Source organism: Leucoraja erinacea, chromosome 8 (assembly GCF_028641065.1).
Source record: "Leucoraja erinacea ecotype New England chromosome 8, Leri_hhj_1, whole genome shotgun sequence".
Taxonomy (NCBI): Eukaryota; Metazoa; Chordata; class Chondrichthyes; order Rajiformes; family Rajidae; genus Leucoraja; species Leucoraja erinaceus.
The window spans coordinates 15,294,146-15,315,808 of NC_073384.1; the positions used below are offsets into that span (position 1 = coordinate 15,294,146).

Genomic DNA, 21,663 nt, shown 5'->3' on the forward strand with positions numbered 1-21,663 from the left:
TAGCACCAATCCTTGTGGTAATACCTGCCAACCTGAAAATATGTTTTTCAATTCTATTCTGTTTTCTATTCTTTAACCAATGAAATGTTGTAACATATTGCCCCAACCCCAAAAAGTTATTTCCTGTAACCACCTTTCAGATAAGATCTCATCAACACTCTCTTGAAAATTTAGATATTCCAGATCCATTGACATCCCTTATCTTTAATTTTAATCATTGGCACTGACAGAAGTTGCAATGTATTAGCAACAACCTGCAATTACACTTGTGTGTTTGTGTGTGTGTGTGTGAGTGTGTCTGTGTGTGTGTGTGAGTGTCTGTGTATGTGTGTGAGTGTCTGTGTATGTGTGAGTGTCTGTGTATGTGTGAGTGTCTGTGTGAGTGTCTGTGTATGTGTGAGTGTCTGTGTATGTGTGAGTGTCTGTGTATGTGTGAGTGTCTGTGTGTGTGTGAGTGTCTGTGTATGTGTGAGTGTCTGTGTATGTGTGAGTGTCTGTGTATGTGTGAGTGTCTGTGTATGTGTGAGTGTCTGTGTATGTGTGAGTGTCTGTGTATGTGTGAGTGTCTGTGTATGTGTGAGTGTCTGTGTATGTGTGAGTGTCTGTGTATGTGTGAGTGTCTGTGTATGTGTGAGTGTGTCTGTGTATGTGTGAGTGTGTCTGTGTATGTGTGAGTGTGTCTGTGTATGTGTGAGTGTGTCTGTGTGACTGTGGACTGTCTGTGTGACTGTCTGTGTGACTGTCTGTGTGTGTTTCTGTGTGTGCACGTGCAGCTGCTTGTGTGTGTGTGTGCACGTGTGTGTGTGGCTGTGTCCGTGTACATATGTGAATTAAAACAAACACCACATGCAGGCAGTTATTACATTATCAATGGGTTGGAACAGTATAATTGGCGAGTGTGGAATAATAAAAGTGAATGTTTATGTGATCAAAGAAATACAACAAATTTGGACAGCTCTTTAAAGAGCTGGCAGTTATGATGCATACACCAATAGGACTACTTTGCTATACTCTGATCCAATGCTATCAATTCAATAATTATACCCCTTGTTATCCCAGACCTTCCACTTACCCCTTGATTCTGAGTCGTCGGGCTTCTGAACAGCTCACTGTCAGTCGGCGAGCGAGTAGCCTTGTGTGACTTGCCTTCACTGCACTCAGGATCAGAATACTTTTTCCCAGATTTCTTTGGAGGCATTATGGCACCGATCTCAGATGACAAGTGGAGTGGCTCGAGAAGCTTCTTCCCAGTCTGTCCTTCCAGGCTGCTGGGAGACAGGGAGCCACAAAGAGTAGTCGAGGTTGCAGGATCTTCCACAGTAGTTTTCTGTAATGACTCATTCAAGCAGAGTTGTGCCTTGTTGCCCTTTGGCCTGAAAAAACTCAGCGATCTTTCATCCTGCAGAGACTCCAGCTGTTTGCTGCAGGTCCCATCACAAGTGCTTTCTGGATGGGCGAGAGGAAGACAAAGAAAAAATATATAAACTCAGCACCTGCCAAACCAACCCAACCACTTTAACAACCTGCACAGTAGCACACAAACACTGAGGGAGATTTCACAAACCAGCCTCACCACGTAACTGTGTTAATGGAGGATAGATATTCGCAGCACAAGACTACACAAAAAAACCCTGTTAATTATTCAGTGAAAAAAGCCTCGGCAAATTTTGTGACGTGTTACACGACTTTGCTTTGTATTGCAATCCGATAGCTGTCTGAGCTTGTCGGAGTTGAAACCTGCACTACTGGCTTTCTTCCCCAACTGGAATGCTGTACAGTGGGTTTCATACCCACAAAGGCCACTTAATGTCTCTGAGGCAACAAACATGACTCACTTAATTCCCAGCCTCCTCCCAGTTCTTGCTCCGCCCCTCCATACGAGTGAAACATTTACATTCTGCTTCCAGCATTAGGCCACCTGGTGGAGGTTTCCCCAACCTGCTCCGCAATATCCGGCAAACTTGCAACCCTTGCCAGGTCGCAGCAGCTACTTTTAAAATAAGGTGTTTAAGAAGGAACTGCAGATGTTGGAAAATCGAAGGTACACAAAAAAGCTGGAGAAACTCAGCAGGTGCAGCAGCATCTGTGGAGCGAAGGAAAAAGGCAACGTTTTGGGCCGAAACCCAGAAGGCTCCATAGATGCTGCTGCACCCGCTGAGTTTCTCCAGCTTTTTTATGTACCTTTAAAATAAGGTGGTTCTTTGAGGAATAGGCATTGTGCAGAGGCCTGAAAATCCCCGTCGGAGGAGGCAGTCAGATTCAAGAAATGAAAGGAAAGACACAAAATGCTAGAGTAACGAAGTGGGCCAGGCTACATCCCTGGAGAACATAGATGGGTGACGTTTTGGGTCCGGATTCATCTTCCGACCCAAAACATAACCGATTCATGTTCTCCAGGGATACTGCCTGACCCGCTGAGTTACTCCAGTATTTTGCACCTTTCCTCGGTAAGCCAGCATCTGCAGTTCCGTATTTCTGCATGTTTTCACAAAATGAAATTTGCTTTGTGCAGCACTGTAAAGGACCCTCACTCACCCAGCCAGAAGGTTCTCTGACATGAATAGCAAGAACCATGCATCTGCTTAGTTAAATGAAGACGACAGTGCTGACATTTTACAGAAGACATGTCTGACTTAATCAGCACATGGAAATACCAAAAAAAGCCTCCTGCCGAGATCCATCTGGTTGACTTATGCATTTCCCATGATGATGACAACAATGCACAGCTTGCAAATGCAAACTGATGGAGTGGAAGAGCTCTGCACAACAATGATTGATCTAGTGGAGCTGTTGAACAATCTCCTAAGCTCGAGATACCAAACCGATGCATCAATTGTGGCTGCATTCAAACTACCAATAAAGGAAGCTAAGTTATTGATGAAGTATCATATCCCGCTGACTAAACTGCCAGCTTGGAGAAGTTGGACACAAAACGCTGGGATAACTCAGCAGGTCAGGCAGCAGCATTGGTGGAAAATGATGCGTGACGTTTCAGGTCGGGACCCTTCTTCAGGCTGAAAGTAGAGGGGAGTTAACTGTAAGAAAAGGCCAGTGTTGAGACATATCTGGCAGAAATACCATTTTATTTTCAATGAGAGGTGTGGAGTAGCAAAAAAAAAAAAAAGGTGGGAGGAGAGTTGACAAATATAAGCACTTTAAGTGGTTTCTAAGTATAATAATAATAATAATAATAACTTTATTTATAAAGCACTTTAAACAACTGCAGTTGCCACAAAGTGCTGTACATGAGAACTCATGGACAAGAAGTTATTACAAACCATTAAAAACTGTAAAACAAGGACTACAAAACAGTAAAAATTAAAAGACATTAAAAGCACTAAAAACAGGAGCAATGTCTCAGCCAGTGTCGAAAGCCAGAGAATAAAAATGAGTTTTTAGGGTGGATTTGAAGATGGACAGTGAGGGGGCCTGTCTGGTGTGCAACGGCAAGGTGTTCCAGAGTGCCGGAGCAGCAACAGAAAAGGTTCTATCCCCTCTGAGCATCCATTGGTTATAGTCATACAGTATGGAAACAGGCCCTTCGACCCATCTTGGCCATGCTGACCAAGATGCCCCTTCTACACCAGTCACACCTGCCTGTGTATGGCCATATTCCTCAAAACCTCTCCTATCCATGTATCTATCCAAATGGCCTTTAAATGTTGTTATAAAACCTGCCTCAACTACCTCCTCAGGCAGCTTGTTCCATATATCCAACACCTTGTATGTGAAAAAGTTGCCCCTCAGGTTCCTATTAAATGTTTCCCCTAGCCTCATCCAAGCTTCCTTATGGCCACCTGCTTTCCTTTCACTCCAACAGGAACACGTTTACCCTGCACATTTGTCAAAGCATCCTACTTTATGCATGGCCCTCAGCCCGCAAATAACCTACATCAATCAACTTTAGCAGGTTCTTGTCTAATAACAAAGTTGGCCTTCAGTTCAGGTGCAACTCGTCCTCTTATATAGGTCACCTCTGCTCCATAAGAGATCCCAAATGGTTTAAAATCTGAATCACTGCCCTGCCCCTGCCTCCCCCCCTCCCACCTCTTCTGCCACGCACTCACCTGTCCAATCTTCCTATTCCTACCCTCACTAGCATGTGGCACTGGAAGTAATCTGGAGATCGCTACCTTGGAGCTGCTGCTTTCTAATTTTGCCCTAACTCTCTAAATTCATTTTGCAGGACTTCATCCCTTTTCCTACCTATGCCTCATGACCCTTTTAAGCATTTCATCATTTTCTGTTTCTTTTCTGGAGGCAAATAAGTATTGTTCAGAGGTTCGTGAAGGCATAAAAAATGGGGAATCCCAAGGCTCCCCTCGATCTCATTAGGTGGTTTAGATATTAGCTGGACTATTTATTCTCTTCTTCTCACTACTGTGGCACACAATTTTATGCATCTAGCTTGTCTGATGGGTTTACGCTGCATCAATGCTGTCCCAATGTATTCCAGCTTACCTGCAATAGGTGCATTCTTTAATTCTTCCACTTTGACGAGTTTCTTTTTCGATGATCTGCGTTTTGAAGAAACCAACTTGTGGAGCCTTTTAAACTTCACCTCTTGGACTTCATCATCCAACTGTTCCCATATCTAAACAGGTGAAAAGCATCATTTGCATTTAATGTGATGAGTCTGTTGCATCACACCTGATTCAATGAGTGGCATCTACATGATAATCTGACATTGTAGATTAGTTCAGTTTAGAGGTACAGCGCGGAAACTGGCCCTTCAGCCCACCGGGTTCACACTGACCAGCGATCCCCGCACACTTGCACTATCCTACACAAACTAGGGAAATCAACATTTATACCAAGCCAATTAACCTACAAACCTGTACGTCTTTAGGGTGTTGGAAGAAACCGGAGATCCCGGAGAAAACCCACACAGGTCGCGGAGAGAACGTACAAACTCCGTAGTCAGGATTGAACACGGGCCTCTGGCGCTTTAAGGCAGCAACTCTATCATTGCGCCACGGTGCCACCCTTTGGTGCAGTTAGCAATGGGAAAATTACGCACATCCCTGATTTGTAGTCCACACTGCGTGTGCTTGTTGTCTCAATATTGCTGGCCACTGGTGTCCGTGAGTAAGTAAGGGAGTAAAAAAAAAATAGCGAGAGGAGAATATGGACCCAGGTATCAAGACCACAGATAGTTGCACCCTGAAGCTGATGGAAAAGTACAGATGTGTCTTTGGACGACAGTGTGCATGGTGTACAAAGGCATAGAAACAAGCAATTTCACCCAAACAGTCATCAAATTGAACCTCCCATCTCATGGGGCCTCATTACATCCAACATATCAATCACAGATAACGCCATCCAGTGATTTTCTTGTCCAGTTCACCAGATACATCCCCTGCCCAACCAGTAGTCAGTTTCTGGTCAGTTACAGAACAGAATTCTTGGTCCAAAAAAAAAGCTGGAGAAACAGCGGGTGCATCCCATCTATGGAGCCAACGTTTCGGGCCGAAACCCTTCTTCAGACTCGGGGAGTTACAAGGGGAAAAGGAGGAGGAGCAAGGCTGGGGGATGGGAGGAGAACAGAATATCTGGGTTCTTGCATTAAGCTAAATCTAGGCCAACACTACAGTGCATTATCAAAGAATGAAACTTTAAAGTCTTCCCCAAGATCCCATGATACCAACTGGACAGCAAGAGCCATTCCGAGCTATTTGGCCTACGTCTATACACAATCAGCACTGCCGATAACTAATCTTTTTACATTATTTATAATTTTGTTTGAGAGAGGTTGATGTTGGCAAATTGGCTGCCATGTTTCCCACAATGATCAGAATTCTATACATTTCATTGGTTGTAAACACATTGGGACATCCGAAAGAGAATGTGAAAGGTGTCATATAAATGCAAACCTCTTACCTTTCATAAGTTCATGTCATTGGAGCAGAATTAGACTACTCCAATCAATCATAGCTGACCTATCTTTCACTCTCAACCCCATTCTCCTGCCTTCTCCCCATAACCTTTGACATCCATAATAATTAAAAATCTGTCAATCTTCGCTTAAAAAATACCCATTGACGGCCTCCACAGCTGTCTGTGGCAATGAATTCCACAGATTCATCACCCTCTGACTAAATAAATCCCTCTTCATCTCATTTCTAAACCTACGTCTCTCTACATTTGTCCTTGGAAACAAATTTCCTCATTACACTTTTAAAATACATTTTCAAATTTTCACATTCAGCCTTAGACTTTCCATCAGCACCATTTTGGTAGCATGTTGAAGAAAGCCACTCAGCCTTCACCAGGGACGTTCAGCTCAATGGTAGAGCTCTCCGCCACCAGAGGGGGCAGAGTCCAGAACATGTCCCACCCACAAAATAGCTGAAAATAATCAAGTCTGCAGCTTGCTGGCTGCCAAAACCGTCAATAATACTAAATATTTCTGAAATTCAGAAACATTTGAAAATATTGCAAAACTACGAAAAAACATTAACTCTTGAAAATGTTTAATTTAAGATAAGAACTAGTAAACCAATGCAGTTCAGAAATCCAAATAAACTCAATTAAATGCATCTAAAATAAGTACTAACACCTTCCTTTATCTTTGGCAGCTGTTCCCTTTCAGTTATATCAGCAATGCTGCAGCTTGTTCAAGTGGATTCCCCACAAACTCTCTCAGCAACTAAACAAAAAAGCTCAGGAAAACAAGTGTTTGCAACTTTAGGATTCTGCCATTTGTACATGCAAGCGAAGCAACCACAAACCTGCTGGCACTTATCGGGAAATCATGGCATATTTCTCTCTTTCATGTATAGGTCCAATGCTTGGACATGTAGTGGATTCAGAAAGTATTCAGACCCCTTCACTTTTTCCACATTTTGTTACGTTACAACCTTATTCTAAAATGGATTAAATTATTTTCTTTTTTTATCATCAATCTACACACAATACCCCATTATAAAAAAAAACAAAAACAGATGCTTAGAAATTTTTGCAGTGATTAAAAAGAAATAACTGAAATATCACATTTACATATGTTTTCAGTCCCTTTACTCAGTGCTTTATTGAGGCACCTTTGGCAGCGATTACAGCTCTATGAAGAGTCCTACACTATGAAGAGTCCTGGTGGTTACAAAGTACCCTTCCCCAGATCTGTGTCTCGACACAATCCTGTCTCGGAGGTCATAGCAAAGGGTCTGAATATTTATGTAAATGTGATATTTCAGCTATTACTTTTTTATTTCAAATTGCAAAAATTTCTAAACACCTGTTTTTGCTTCTTCATTCTGGGGTATTGTGTGTGGAATGATGATAAAAAAATCAATTTAATCCATTTTAAAATAATGCTGTAATGTAACAAAATATGGGAAAAGTGAAGGGTCCGAATACTTTCTGAATGCATTGTATGTGTGAAGATAAGCACAAGACTGCTGCATTACCACCATTGTCCCTGACCCCACCACTCCCTCTATGCCTCCACCATATAGTTTCGAAACATTAAATCAACTACTCACACCACCATCGGAGGATTCATCAAACTGCTCCTGGGTCCCACGTGCCAAGTGGGCTGAATCTGCGTTTGGAGAAACCTTACTGTGACACTCATATTCTTTGAGCTGAAAAATAATTCAGATTATTTTTTTTAAATTGAGAATAAAACAGGGATGGGGGTGGGGTTGAGAACATTTCAAAATATCAGGCTCTGTGAGTAGTGAGTAGTTATTGCCCACCCGACACCACTCCTGCCTCTGAATCAGGTTGTGAATTCAAGTTCCACTCCAAAGACCTAGGCACATAATTTAAGTTTACACGCCTGCAGACGAGATGCAAGATCTTGAGTGCTGTCTGTGGGACAATAACACATGCAAATGGTCTCCCAACGTTCCTATAATAATGATAAATATGGTTTTGGGTGTAAACAGAGTACTTCCGGAGATTGTGATTGTGAAAGTTATTAAATAGACAATTTCTTAGAAACATAGAAAATAGGTGCAGGAGTAGGCCATTTGGCTCTTCGAGCCTACACCCCCATGCAATATGAACATGGCTGATCATCCAACTCAGTATCTTGTACCTGCCTTCTCTCCATACCCCCTGATCCCTTTAGCCACAAGGGCCACATCCAACTCCCTCTTAAATATAGCCAATGAACTGGCCTCAACAATCTTCTGTGGCAGAGAATTCCACAGATTCACCACTCTCTGTGTAAAAAATGATTTTCTCATCTCGGTCCTAAAAGACTTCCCTCTTATCCTTAAACTGTGACCCCTTGTTCTGGACTTCCGCAACATCGGGAATAATCTTCCTGCATCTAGCCTGTCCAACCCCTTTAGAATTTTTTAATTTTCTAGCATGTACAAGCCAAGTCTATCCAGTCTTTCTTCATATGAAAGTCCTGCCATCCCAGGAATCAGTCTGGTGAACCTTCTCTGTACTTCCTCTATGGCAAGAATGTCTTTCCTCAGATTAGGAGACCAAAACTGTACGCAACACTCCAGGTGTGGTCTCACCAAGACCCTGTACAACTGCAGTAGAACCTCCCTGCTCTTATACTCAAATCCTTTTGCTATGAATGCTAACATACCATTCGCTTTCTTCACTGCCTGCTGCACCTACATGCCTACTTTCAATGACTGGTGTACCATGACACCCAGGTCTCGTTACATCTCCCCTTTTCCTAATCGGCCACCAATGTAAATAACATCTATGACAATGGCAAAAAACATGTGTGGGTTTTACATGCAAGTCTGGGCACCCTGTCACAATAGGGAGCAATGGTTAGTGATAAACTGTGGGCATCTCTAGCAGGGGGACACCAAACTATGCCCACCTTCCCAGACACCCCCAATATTACTATCATTCTGCTGATACCCATTTACATGAATAATGTATTAATACCTAATCACATTGATTGAGAGCAAAATGTAAAGAAAATGGCCTTTAATAGGAATCTGAAGGGTAACTTTTTCACACAAAGGATGGTGGGTGTATGGAACAAACTGTCAGAGGAGGTAGTTGGGGGCAGAGACTATCCTAATATTTAAGATACAGTTGGACAGGAGCATGGAAAGGACAGGTTTGAGGGGGATATGGAACAAAAGCAGGCAGGTGGAACTAGTGTAGCTGGGACATGTTGGCCGGTGTGGGCAAGTTGGGTCGAAGGGCCTGTTTCCACACTGTATCACTCTTTGACATGAAACTTGATAACAATCGGGGCCGAGGGAATTTGAAGAATGGCCGGCTTGAACCCAAACCTGACTCAGGAGGAGAATGTCAATAAAATAAACCACAAATGTATGCATGAATGACTCCAAACCTTCACGGATACCTCTACCTTGGCAAGCGCCTCCTCTATTGTTATCATCTTATCTTTGACCATCATCATCAGCTCAATGCGGTCTTCGTCACTCATGGTAATCTCACTGGCCACGAATCCAACATCATCTCCTTCGCGGCCCCCAAAAAAAACGTGAAGTGCGGGAAGAGAGAAAAACAAATCTCCGTGTTATTCAAAAAGCCTCTGTGGGAGAAGTTTAGCCCCTACAAAATACAAGCCATTTCCCTGCATTTTGAAATTTGAAGATCTAAATCAAAAGAGTTGTACAACCAAATAAATTAGTAAATCGTCCTGCAGCATGTGTGCGCTTGTGTGAGAACGTTAACGTTTTGACATCCTTTGAAGATTCATTCCTGGAATGTGGGTGCCAATGGAAAGAGTGGCATGTGATGTCCAATCAGGCATGTGCCGTGAGTCATTACTCAGGGTAGGCAGTTGGCTTTTAAAAAATTCTTAAACCGCGCATGCGCAGATTGTTCTCTCCGTAAAAATAAAGAATTTTAAAAAAAGGTAACAATTCAATTTGTCCAAGGCTTCCAAATCTCCTTCATTCTGAATTACTGAATGGGTGGTGGGTGGAGGGTGACAGCAGGTGGAGAGATGGTGGAAAAAACGGGAGCACACCGGGACAAGTTGAATCAGTTGTGATCTTATTGAATGACAATATTAGTTCAAGGGACCAATTGGGGGGGGAGAGTTCCTTTCACAGCGCGTGGTGAGTCTGGCCAGGGGTAAAGTTGCGGGGAAGACAGGAGCGTTGAGAAGATGGGGGTCGGGTCGGGGATCATTACAGTAACCCACTCAATCACCGCTGCCGCGACGTTCTGGGCGTGGAGCCACAGCATTGCGGCCGTGTAGGGAAACAGCTCGGGTAGCTGCGAGCTCAGTGCCTTCTACCGGCCTGCTTACCTCTGGCAGTGCTCTCCGTCTGAACAGTGAGGTGACCAGCTCAAGAGCAAAGATCATACAGCGGAGCGGGTCAGTGGGCGATGGATAACAGGACGGCGGGCAGTGAACACTCCCGTGTCAGCGCGAACAAGGGACCAATTGAGGTTACTCGCACTGACACATGGAGTAAGCTCCACCGCCCGTTGTCCTGTTATCCATCGACTGCTGACCCTCTCTCGAGCTGGTTACTCTGGCATGATCCCCGACCCCCGACTTCTCAACGCTCCTGCCCTCCCGTAACTTTACCGCTGGCCAGACTCCCCACACGCTGTGAAAGGAACTCCCCCCCCCCCCCCCAGCGGCGCTGTCCTTTTACAGCCGCTTCCCACTTTACAGCGGCTTGCGCTGCGCATGTGCAGTACACAGTCCACGTTGCAAAGGCAGAATTTCAGCTGCCTTCAGCTCTGCTTGAAATTGACGGCTTGAAGCAGCGTCCATGGCACGTGGGCTACACACACTTTCCTGTATTACATGTGCTGCGCATGAAAGGCACGGAGAATTATGCCTACCTAAGAGATCGATCTCTTACGTAGGCATCATTCTCCCGTGCCTTTACTATTTATATTTAATAATTACCATTTTATAATATTAGTCAGAATAGGCAGTGCCTACCTTGCCTACCCTAACGGCACGTGCCTGTAACCAATCCAGGATACTCTCAAGAAGCAGTGACAGGTTGCAATGTTCTCTGGCGCACACTTGATGCAACAGAATGAGTGGCTTGGTTAAATCAATATCAACCTAATCAGTTTTGGATTGCAATCATGTTGGAGCCACAACAGATAAGGACAACAGTTAATGACCCAGTAGGATTTTTACTGACAATCTTCCAACTTCAAGGTTGTTCACGTTACTTATAAACATCAGATCTTTTTAAATAGCTGAACTCAGCTTCCCAAACTACCATGTTGAAATGCAAAGAGTGGTTCTCTAAATTAGAATTACAATTTCAGTTCCATATACATTACATTTTTATACAGACATAGAAAAGCCATAAACATTTACCTTCTGCACCGTATACCAAGTGGTACCTAAGAATAGTGGCAGAAGGTTGCATCGTGAACACCTTTCTTCGGTACTTAGGAACAGGATGGGGCGTGCAGCCCTCAAACACATTCAACCACTAGCAATATTGGCTGATTTGCACCTCAATTCCATTTTTCCAACTTTACCCAAGCAAAATTTTACTAAGAAGACGACAGAAGGAACTGAAAAATACTGGTTTATACAAAAAGAGCTGGAGTAACTTATTGGGTCAGGCGGAGATACTGCTTGAGCTGCTGAGTTACTCCAGCACTTTGTGTCCACATGTTATTAACATTGGCTTTCAAATTTCTAATTAACCTGCTTTCTGTGGGTGTGGAAGTTCCAGATCTCCATCACATCCTTTTGTGTCAAAAGACTGCGATTTCATTGGTAGAAAGTTCAGGTTTAATATTCTGGCCCATTTTTGTTCTGGACACTCCCCCCTCCCCCAATAATTTTTCTTTATCAATTACTATCAATCGACTATCAATTTTTTTTCAGAAACTCCAGCAGTTTAATCGTATCTCCCTTAATCATAGTCATAGATAGCAAAGAAGGTTATCCAAGAGTCAGAAAATTATACATGGGAAATTATAACAGGGAAATAGGCCCTATAGCGCACTTGCCCATGCCGACCAACTTGGCATTCTGGGCTAGTCCAATTTGCCAAAATTTGCTAAACCCTTCCAATCTATATAATTTGAAATGTCTCTTAAAAGTCACAATTGTATCTGCTCCTAAAGCTTCCTCTAGCAGCTCACCCCAGACCCTCCAAGTGGACAATCAAGCTCTGAGGTGCTTCTTAAGCTCTCCCCTATTACCTTAAGCCTATGTCCTTAGTTTTACAATCCATTACCTTAGACTGTGAGACATGATCCATGCCGTCATGATCATGATCATGCACACCTCGGCCTTCGACGCTCCAAAGAAATAACCCAGATGAGCTAACCTCTCCATATAATCCAAACCTGCAGGTCCAGGTAATATCCTGGTGAATTGTTTCGACAACCCTTCCAATTTAATGATATCCTTCCTAAAACTGGGCAAGCAGATCTGCGAACAGTACACCATGTGTGGTCTCACCAACAACAGCTGCATTATGATGTCCCAACTTTGTACTCAATACCCTTCCCAATGAAGGCCAATGTGGCAAACGCCTTCTTCATTGCACTGTCCATCGGACTCGCCACTTTTGGGAACTATGCACTTGTAATCCCGGATCTCTTTGTTTTTCAACACTCTCTACTGTTGACTGTTTCTGGTTTGACATGCCCAAGTTCATAATGTCACATATGTCAAGAGTTAAATTTAATTTGCAATTCCTTGGCCCACCTTCCCCACTGATCTAGATCTTGTTGTGAACTTAGATCCTCACTGTCTACTCTGCCACCAATTTTGCTGTCACCTACAAACCTGTTAACGATGTTAATTACATTGTCATCTACATCATTCAAGGGTGGGCTCAGTACCCGCGGTACTGCACTGGTCACAGGCCTCCGATCAAAAAAAACAATCCTCAAAAAAAACAACTACCCTGACTCCTTCCTCTGAGCCAATTTTGAATCCAATTAGCTAGCTCATTGTAGATTCCTTGCAGTCTAACCTTACAAACTAGCCTTCCATGCAGGGCCTGCCAATCTAGTTTAAATCCTGTATCTAAGGAAACAGCAAGACATAGATCAGATGGAAAGTTGGGCAGAGAAGAGGCAGATTAAATTTTATCCAGACAGCAAAGCATTAGATAGGGTTCCGCATGGTGGGCAGCTCTGGAAGGTTAGATCGCATGGGATCCAAGCAGATAGCTGAATGGATTGAAAATTGGCTTCATGTAAGGAAGTAGAGGGTGATGGTGGAAGGTTGCTTCTTGGACTGGAGGCCTGTGACTAGTGGTGTGCTTCAGGGTTCGGTGCTAGGCCCGTTACCGTTTGTCATCTGTATCAATTATTTGGATGAGAACATACACGTCAAGATTAGCAACTTTGCTGATGATGCAAAAGTGGGTGGTTTTGCAGATAGTGAAGATGGTTGTGAAAAAATGCAGCAGGATCTGGATCGATTGCACAGGAAGGCTGAGGAATGATTGAGGGAATGTAATGCAGAGAACTGTGAGGTGTTGCGTTTTGGGAAGTCTAACCTGGTCAGGACCGACACAGTAAATGGTAGGGCTCTGGGTAGTGTTGTAGAGCAGTAGTTTAGACAGGGACTATCCCAATAATTAAGAAACAGTTAGACAAGTACATGGATTGGACAGGTTTGAAGGGATATGGACCAATTGCGGGCAGGTGGATCTAGTGTAGCTGGGACATGTTGGCCGGTGTGGGCACGTTGGGCCGAAGGGCCTGTTTCCAAACTGTATCACTCCCTCTGTCCCTAAGTGTGAAATTATGCATTTTGGGAATTAGGAAATATATGGGTCGGATTTAGAGTAAATGACGGAAGGCGTGTTGATGGACAAAGAGACATTGGATTGCAAGACTACAGCTCCTTGAAAGTTGCAAAAAGTCATTTGGTATACTTGCCTTGACAGGTTGAGGCATTGAGTACAAACAGTTGGGAAATCACTATGCTGTTGGACAAAACACTCTTTCGTCCGATGCTATGAGAATGTCGGGTGACTTGGGACAGGTGGGATGAGTGGGCAGATGCAGTTTAATGTGGATAAATGTGAAGTTATCCACTTTGGTAGCAAAAACAGGAAGACAGATTATTGCCTAAATAGTGTCAAGTTGGGAAAGGGGAAGTACAATGGGATCTGGAGGTCCTTGTTCATCAGTCAATGAAAGTAAGCATGCAGATACAGCAGGCAGTGAAGAAAGCAAATACCATCATCCCCAGCAGACTGGTCACCAAACTCATGGATTTAGGACTCTCCCAACCCATCTGCCTCTGGATCAAGGACTTTCTGTCTAACCGCCCCCAGACCGTCAGACTGGGCCATCACCTATCCACCCCCATCACACTCAGCACCGGCTCCCCACAGGGCTGTGTGTGGAGCCCCCTCCTCTACGCCCTCTACACCCACGATTGTGCCCCCGCACACTCCACCAACACCATCGTCAAGTTTGCGGACGACACGACTGTGGTTGGACGTATCTCAGGAGGAGATGAGGCAGCCTACAGGGAGGAAGTCCAAAGACTGGCAGCGTGGTGTTCAGACAACAACCTCATCCTAAACACCACAAAAACAAAGGAAATTATCATAGACTTCCGTAAGAACAGTGCAGCCCCCAAACCCCTATTCATCAATGAGGACTGTGTGGAAAGGGTCTCAGACTTCAGATTCCTGGGCACACAAATTACGGAGGATCTCTCCTGGACTACAAACACCACCACAGCAGTCAAGAAGGCCCAGAAGCGACTCTACTTTCTGAGGATCCATAGGAAAAACAACCTGGAGGAGAAGCTGCTGGTGTCCTTCTACCGCTGCTCCATCGAGGGTGTGCTGGCGTACTGTATAACCACATGGTATGCCAGCTGCTCTGCAGCAGACAGGAGAGCCCTTCAAAGGGTCATCAACACCGCATAAAAAATCACTGGCTGCCCACTGCCCTCCCTGAAGGACATCTTCAGCTTTCGCTGCCTTGGCAGGGCAGCCAACATCCTGAAGGACCCTTCCCACCCTGGACACAACCTGTTCCACCTGCTGCCCTCTGGCAGACGGTACAGGTCTTTCAAAACTCGCACAAACAGACTCAGAGACAGCTTCTACCCCATAGTCATACGTGAACTTAACAATGCAAAATAAGAAATAACACTCACAGTCAACTGAATGGTTCTACCTCAGCTGCTATTGTAATTTATCTGTAATTTTTTTAATATGTATATATTTTTACCTTTTCTTATATATTTAAAATTGCTCTTGTGAATCGCACCGTGGGATTGACTTTTAAATTACGTTGTACCATGTGCAATGACAATAAAGCGATTAATTCATTCATTCAAATGGCATGTTGGCCTTCATAACAAGAGAAGTTGAGTATAGGAGCAAAGAGGTCCTTCTGCAGTTGTACAGGGCCCTAGTGAGACCACACTTGGAGTATTGTGAGCAGTTTTGGTCCCCTAATTTGAGGAAGGACATTTTTGCTATTGAGGGAATGCAGCGTAGGTTTACAAGGTTAATTCCTATGATGGCGGGACTGTCATATGCTGAGAGAATGGAGCGGCTGAGCTTGTATACTCTGAAATTTAGGATGAGAGGAGATCTTATTGAAACATAAGATTATTAAGGGTTTGGACACGCTAGAGGCACAGGAAACATGTTCCTGATGTTGGGGGAGTCCAGAACCGGAGGCCTCAGTTTAAGAATAAGGGGCAAGGCATCTAGAACGGAGATGAGGAAACACATTTTCACACAGAGAGTTGTGTCTATGGAATTCTCTGCTTCTGAGGGCGGTGGAGGCCGGTTCTCTGAATACTTTCAAGAGAGCTTGATAGGGCTCTTAATGATAGCCGAGTCAGGGGATATGGGGAGATGGCAGGAACGGGATACTGAATGTGGATGGTCAGCAATGATCACATTGAATGGCGGTGCTGGCTCGAAGGGCTGAATGGCCTACTCCTGCACCTATTGTCTAGTGTCCATACTAATGCTGTGTACAGCTCCACAGGAATAATATGTCAGACACAGAGAACGTGCAGAAGAGACTCACTAGGATGTTGCTTAGTATAGTGGGCTAGGGTTATAAGGAGAGATTGGATAGACTTGGTTTATTCTCACGAATTTAGGAAGATAAGCTGTGACCTTATGAGGGTTAATAAAGTTATGAGGGACGTAGGATAAAAAGTCAAAATCAATCCCCCCCCCCGATCCAGAACTAGGGTGCACAGAGTCTGGAATTCGGGGTCTGGAACTACGGGGCACAGGCTTAAACAGAGAAGGGAGATATTTAAAGGAAACACTGGGTTAAGTGTTTCCACACAGGTGGTGAATATCTGGAACTTAGGAGGTGGCAGAGGCAGATACAATTGCACCATTAAAAAGGAATTTGGACATGTCTTTGGATAGGAAAGGAACCAAGCGATAGGGGCCTAATGCAGGAAAATATGATTAACGTATATATAGGCCTTACAGGTGGCACAGCCAAGGTGGGCTGAAAGAGTTCATTTCTATGATTATTCATCAATTGACAAACATTTATTCAATCTGTATTCAAAACAACCATACAGACACAAACAAAAAAAGCAGCAAAGTCCATCGTATGTCAAGACTGCACATTCTTGCCTAGTCATCTTCGTCTTCTTGCGAATGAAACATAAATAAACCAAAGGAGTAGTTAGATCTCGAGCCGGGTGTTGAGCAGCCAGGTTGTGGTCTCTGCATCAATGTGTGCCAGGCCCCGAGCTCCATTTGGAGGGTGCTAGAGCAGGCATTCAGAGATGACATGGTTGGCTGTCTGTTGTTCTGCTCTGCATTCACAGGTTGGGCTCTGGCAGAGCCCCCATCTCCACACACTGGCATTGAAACGCCCAATTCCAGTACGAAGTCTGGAGTTAGGCATTGTTGCCCGGTCACCAATTATCACAACACTAGCGTCTGCTTATCAGTCAACACCCTGACCCTTGTGAATTTTCTGGGCCACATTAGTGAGTTCCTGGCTGTGTATCAACTGTGTCAGCTGCAGACAGTCGCATTGCAGCCCTGGTGAAAAGCATACAAGAGTACACTGTGTTTTTATTTGTCAGTATTTGGAAATCTCAGGAAAATTGTCAGGCTGGAGTTCAGGGTTCACACTCACAAACTCATACATACGCAATGGAATAGTCCCACCACTCAGTAGCAGAACTCCCAAAGGCATTTCAACACCTTGAGCATCGTGTTAAGTTAGTTTGCCTGTGACATTGAGAACAGGGGGATAAAAAGGTTTGGACACTAGAAACTGCGGACGATAGTTTACAAAGAAAACACAAAGTGCTTGAGTAACTAGGCGGGTCAGGCAGCATCTCTGAAGAAATTTTTTTTTATTGGAATGGCAGAGAAATCTGTGGTACGTTTGCAAATCCCAACCTCTGTAATTTTCAGCAGACTTACACCACTCTGAGATCATGGCACTTCCCCATCCAAGCCATGCAGCAACTGGTGGTTACACTGTATATGCACAAGGCCCAGCTCTGTAATTCTCTTCCTTAATGTGTCCACCTTTCTTTTCTTCTTTCAGATCCTTATAAAAGTCAGTCCAACGAATAATGGCACTCCTGTACAGCAGCTTAAGACAGTTGGTTGCATCCAAGGTGTTACATAAATGTATGTGGGAAATGGGAGACCCAATTACAGGATTGGGATTGAGCCCAACCCCAGCAAGAAGACTCTGTAGGAAACCCAAGGAGGAAATAGCTACCACTGTGGATGCATTTAATGAAATACTGTGGACACAATATTAATCTGCTTTTATAATTTTCAATGGTCGGCAAATGATCTCCCAGCTTCAATCACATCACTCAATCATACAGCATGTTTTCCCCATCTCTCATCGATCACTGAACAAAGAATCTGTCATCAGAAAAGTAACATTTGCATGACCTTTTGTGGTACTAATTTATTATTTACTCACATCAATGGATGTTATTCTTTAATAGCTGGAAACTCCAGGACAATGCTGGAGAGATGTCATCTCTCCCAACACTCCATCATCTGATGGCCTTGCCTCAAACCACAGTTAAAATAAAATCCTTCCATCATAACTTTACCTTTGCATAATTCCCGCACTGCACTCCCCTTCTGCAGTTTCCGAAAACCCTGCCAAAAGGATTTATTTTTCTTTTTCCAGTCAGCACTTCCTGCAAGGAGAAGGCAAAATAGTTAAGCAGCATCAACTTTACCCTTCTCTTCGTTTCAATGAGGAATGATCGCAGTTCTCTAAAACTACATTCTCACAGTTGCTTTTAATAAGTCTTAAATAAGTCTTCAGACAGTCAAATAGTCACCTGGGGAATTGCTGCAGCATAATTCATCATAGCCCTATGCCTAGGGGAATGATGTTCCATATTAACCATGGAGCCAGGAGAGCTTTGTCTGCTATTTGTGCAGTTTTCAATATGCTGCCCAATTTACCTGCCCAAGGTCTTGGAACAAAGTACCTGATGCTCCTCTGATTTAGTCTACAAATTAGCTTACATTAATTACTTCATAGAAAGGACGAAGGACACATTATCCTCGTGCAGGTGATACCAAATTGGTGGGATTGTCAATTGCGGGAAGGACACAAAGGAATAAGTGAAGCAGGTTAAGTGAATGAGGAGAAAGATGACAGATGGATTGTAAGAAGTCAAAAGCAAAATCATGCACTTTAGCGAGAAGAGAATCAAAGCAGAACATTTACATTGTCTGAGGCCATAAAATAAGTTTCACAGGGATTTGGGTGCCCTTCTGAGAGAACCATTAAGTTAGTAAGTACGTAGAGGAATCAGGAAGGAAAATTATTTGCTTGCATTAGTTCAACTTTGATGGGGTCCAAAAATAGGAATCTTGTATCGGCCTTTGAGAAGATTACATCTGTAGTACTGTGTAGAGCTTTAACATAGGGATATACTTGAGTTGGAGGATATGAAGATACAGTAATTAATTTCTGGGAGAAGGAGTTGCCCTATGAGGAAAGTTGAACAATAGGCGACCCCATTAAAAGATACGAGTGGGCTTGACAACGTAATAGCTACGTTCTCCAGATGGAATAGCTGAGCAGTGCATGTGGAGGTTCAGTGTGAGGGACTGGTTGTTAATAACAGAGACAAAAGTAGAACCTCTTCACTCAAATGGTTGTGTGTCCTTTGTAATTACCTATCCCAGATAGCTGAGGAGGCTGTGAGTTAGACTTAAATGACATTTAAGGCTCTTATCAATAGATTTTTGGGCTACAAGGATCAGGTAGAAAAATAGAGGTCAACTCTGCCCTCACTGGAAAACAAGAGCAGATTCAAAAGCCAGCAGGGCCTTTCCCTATTATGGTCTTATCAATCTTCCCAATCTAATTCTTGGAGTCCTGGGAACTTGATGGAAATTTTATGATGGCCTTGTTCCAATGCATCCTTTCTTAGCCAAGGTCACAAGCTTGTCCCATTACTTCATGGATGCATGAGAAACAGTGGGGAGGAGAACCAGCTGTTCTAGGAATATTGCTGCAATGATTCATTGGGTTACAATCAGGAAATTAAGCTTCTTGGAATGAAAATCTGTGCATGTGTCAAAGATCCAATGGAATGCGAGACAATCTTGTTATGGGACAAATAAACAAATCCATGAGACAGGCTGGGAGAAAGTCCGAGGCAGGATGCATATGTAAATAGAGAGACAGCAAACACCACGGCACTACTTACAAATAGAAGGAAGATTAATTAAAGACAGATTGAGTTAAGATCGAGTTAGAGTTAAGACAGACTGATAGGGTAATAAGGGCGGGATAGGGTAATCAGCTTGGACGCAGTTGGACATACAGCTCGTTTCTATGCTGTACGATTCAATGATTCTATGACTATGAGAGATACATTGGTATTATTAAACAGAGAGATTTATTATAAGTAAAGCCAAACAAAGGCAGCTGGATGACAGGCATACACACACACACACACACACATATATAAAATAAATGTAAGTGAATGCCTCCATATAGATAGATATTCATCCTACCTACCGATAATCAGTCTATCGTTGATTGTTTAAATACCAATGTATCTCTGCATGGTATTGTCAGATCATTGAGTCATACAGCATGGAAACAAGCCCTTTGACCAGACCACTCATCAAGTGCCCACTTACACTAATCCCACTATCAAACAGAGATAAATACACATGTTAAAAAGGTTTAGATATTTACATGATTGGAGGGAGAATTGAAAAAGCGATAGCCAGATTGATAAAGGTATGTGGATAATGGAATGAAAGACAATAGCCCAATAGACAGACACAAAAGGCAGATAAATATGTGGATGATTAAATTGTGATGCTAAGAATATTTAATTACATTGGTTGTATTAGTTATCCAAATAAAATCACACTCACCAACTGATCCATCTTCTGAGTTCGACTTACAAATCAAATGCCTGTTCAAAAGTTAAAAAAAAAACATTTGTGGGGTTGGTTCCACAAACTAGATATATCATTATTAGCAAAGTAATGGAGGGTGCAAGGAAACTGTGCAAATCAGTTTAGGAATAGTAAAAGACCCCAGTTCAACAACTCTTCAAGCACCTGGGTTTTTGAAAGCCACTGATAGCCACTGGGTGCTGCAAGCCAGGGATGGGATGGGCTGGGCTTCAGACCATATAACATGTAGCGTGATCCCAATGTACCCATTAATTATAATCTGCCAATCTGAAAGTGACCTATTTATCCTGACAGCAGAACACTCTTTGACTACTTCTGTTTGCACTATCTTGGACTAATTTTCAAATTGTGCTTTTGCACTATTGTCTTTTTTTTTTACATAATCTTTTTCTGGTGGCGAATCTGACGGAGGACTATTTATTGTATGTGACGGCTAGTGGGGTGAAAGGTGAGGACTAGGGGAACTCTACCCTTGTTACGAGTGGGCGGATGGGGAGAGAAAGCAGTGTTACGGGGTATGGAAGAGACCCTGGTGAAAGCCTCATCTATAGTGGGGGAGGGGAACCCCCGTTCCCTGAAGAATGAGGACATTTCAGATGCCCTGGTGTGGAACACCTCATCCTGGGAGCAGATGAGGTGTAGACAGAGGAATTGGGAGTAGGGGATGGGGTCCTTACAGAAAGCAGGCTGGGAAGAAGAGTAGTCAAGATAGCCATGGGAGTCAGTGGGTTTAGAGTGGATGTCGGTCTGAAGTCTATCACCTGCGATGGAGGTAGTGAGGTCAATAAATGATAGGGAAGTGTCGGAAATGGTCCAGGTGTATTTGAGTGCCAGATGGAAGTTAGTGGTGAAGCGGATGAAGTCAGTCAGTTGTGTGTGGGTGCAGGAGGTGGCACCAAAGCAATCGTCGATGGAGCGGAGGTAGAGATCGTGGATGGGGCCCTAATACGCCCTCGATCAAGGATTGTTCGACGTACCCAACAAAGAGGCGGGCATAGCTAGGGCCCATGCGCATGCCCATAGCTACGCCTTGTATTTGGAGGAAATGTGAGGAGTCAAACGCAAAGTTATTGAGGGTAAGGACCAACTCCGCTAGGCGGAGGAGAGTATCAGTGGACGGGTATAGGTTGATTCTCCGGTCGAGGAAGAACCGGAGGGCTTTGAGACCATCCTGGTGGGGGATGGAGGTGTAGAGTGACTGGATGTCCATGGTGAAGATGAGGGGATGGGGGCCTAGAGAATGCAATGCCCAGAGTCTCTGAGGTGTCTTGATCATAGGGAGGGATTTAACCAGGATGATGTCAAGATATGTGAAAATAAGTTCGGTGGGGCACGAACAGGCAGAGACAAT

The 21,663-nt window shown here is 43.7% G+C and overlaps 1 protein-coding gene across 7 annotated transcripts in view; it reads right to left on the reverse strand.

Moving 5' to 3' along the window:
- sash1a (SAM and SH3 domain containing 1a) overlaps positions 1 to 21,663 on the reverse strand; it is a 146,314-nt gene that overhangs the window by 42,992 nt on the left and 81,659 nt on the right. For 5 of the 7 annotated variants that reach the window (XM_055639030.1, XM_055639033.1, XM_055639029.1 and 2 more), the window contains exons 5-10: positions 20,268 to 20,308; positions 17,963 to 18,052; positions 9,284 to 9,414; positions 7,482 to 7,583; positions 4,462 to 4,594; positions 1,073 to 1,446 (exon numbers count right to left, since the gene is read on the reverse strand). In XM_055639030.1, the coding sequence (XP_055495005.1) occupies positions 1,073 to 1,446; positions 4,462 to 4,594; positions 7,482 to 7,583; positions 9,284 to 9,414; positions 17,963 to 18,052; positions 20,268 to 20,308 (871 nt within the window). The remainder of the gene's footprint in view (positions 1 to 1,072; positions 1,447 to 4,461; positions 4,595 to 7,481; positions 7,584 to 9,283; positions 9,415 to 17,962; positions 18,053 to 20,267; positions 20,309 to 21,663) is intronic. The other 2 variants (XM_055639032.1, XM_055639031.1) reach the window with 2 other exon arrangements.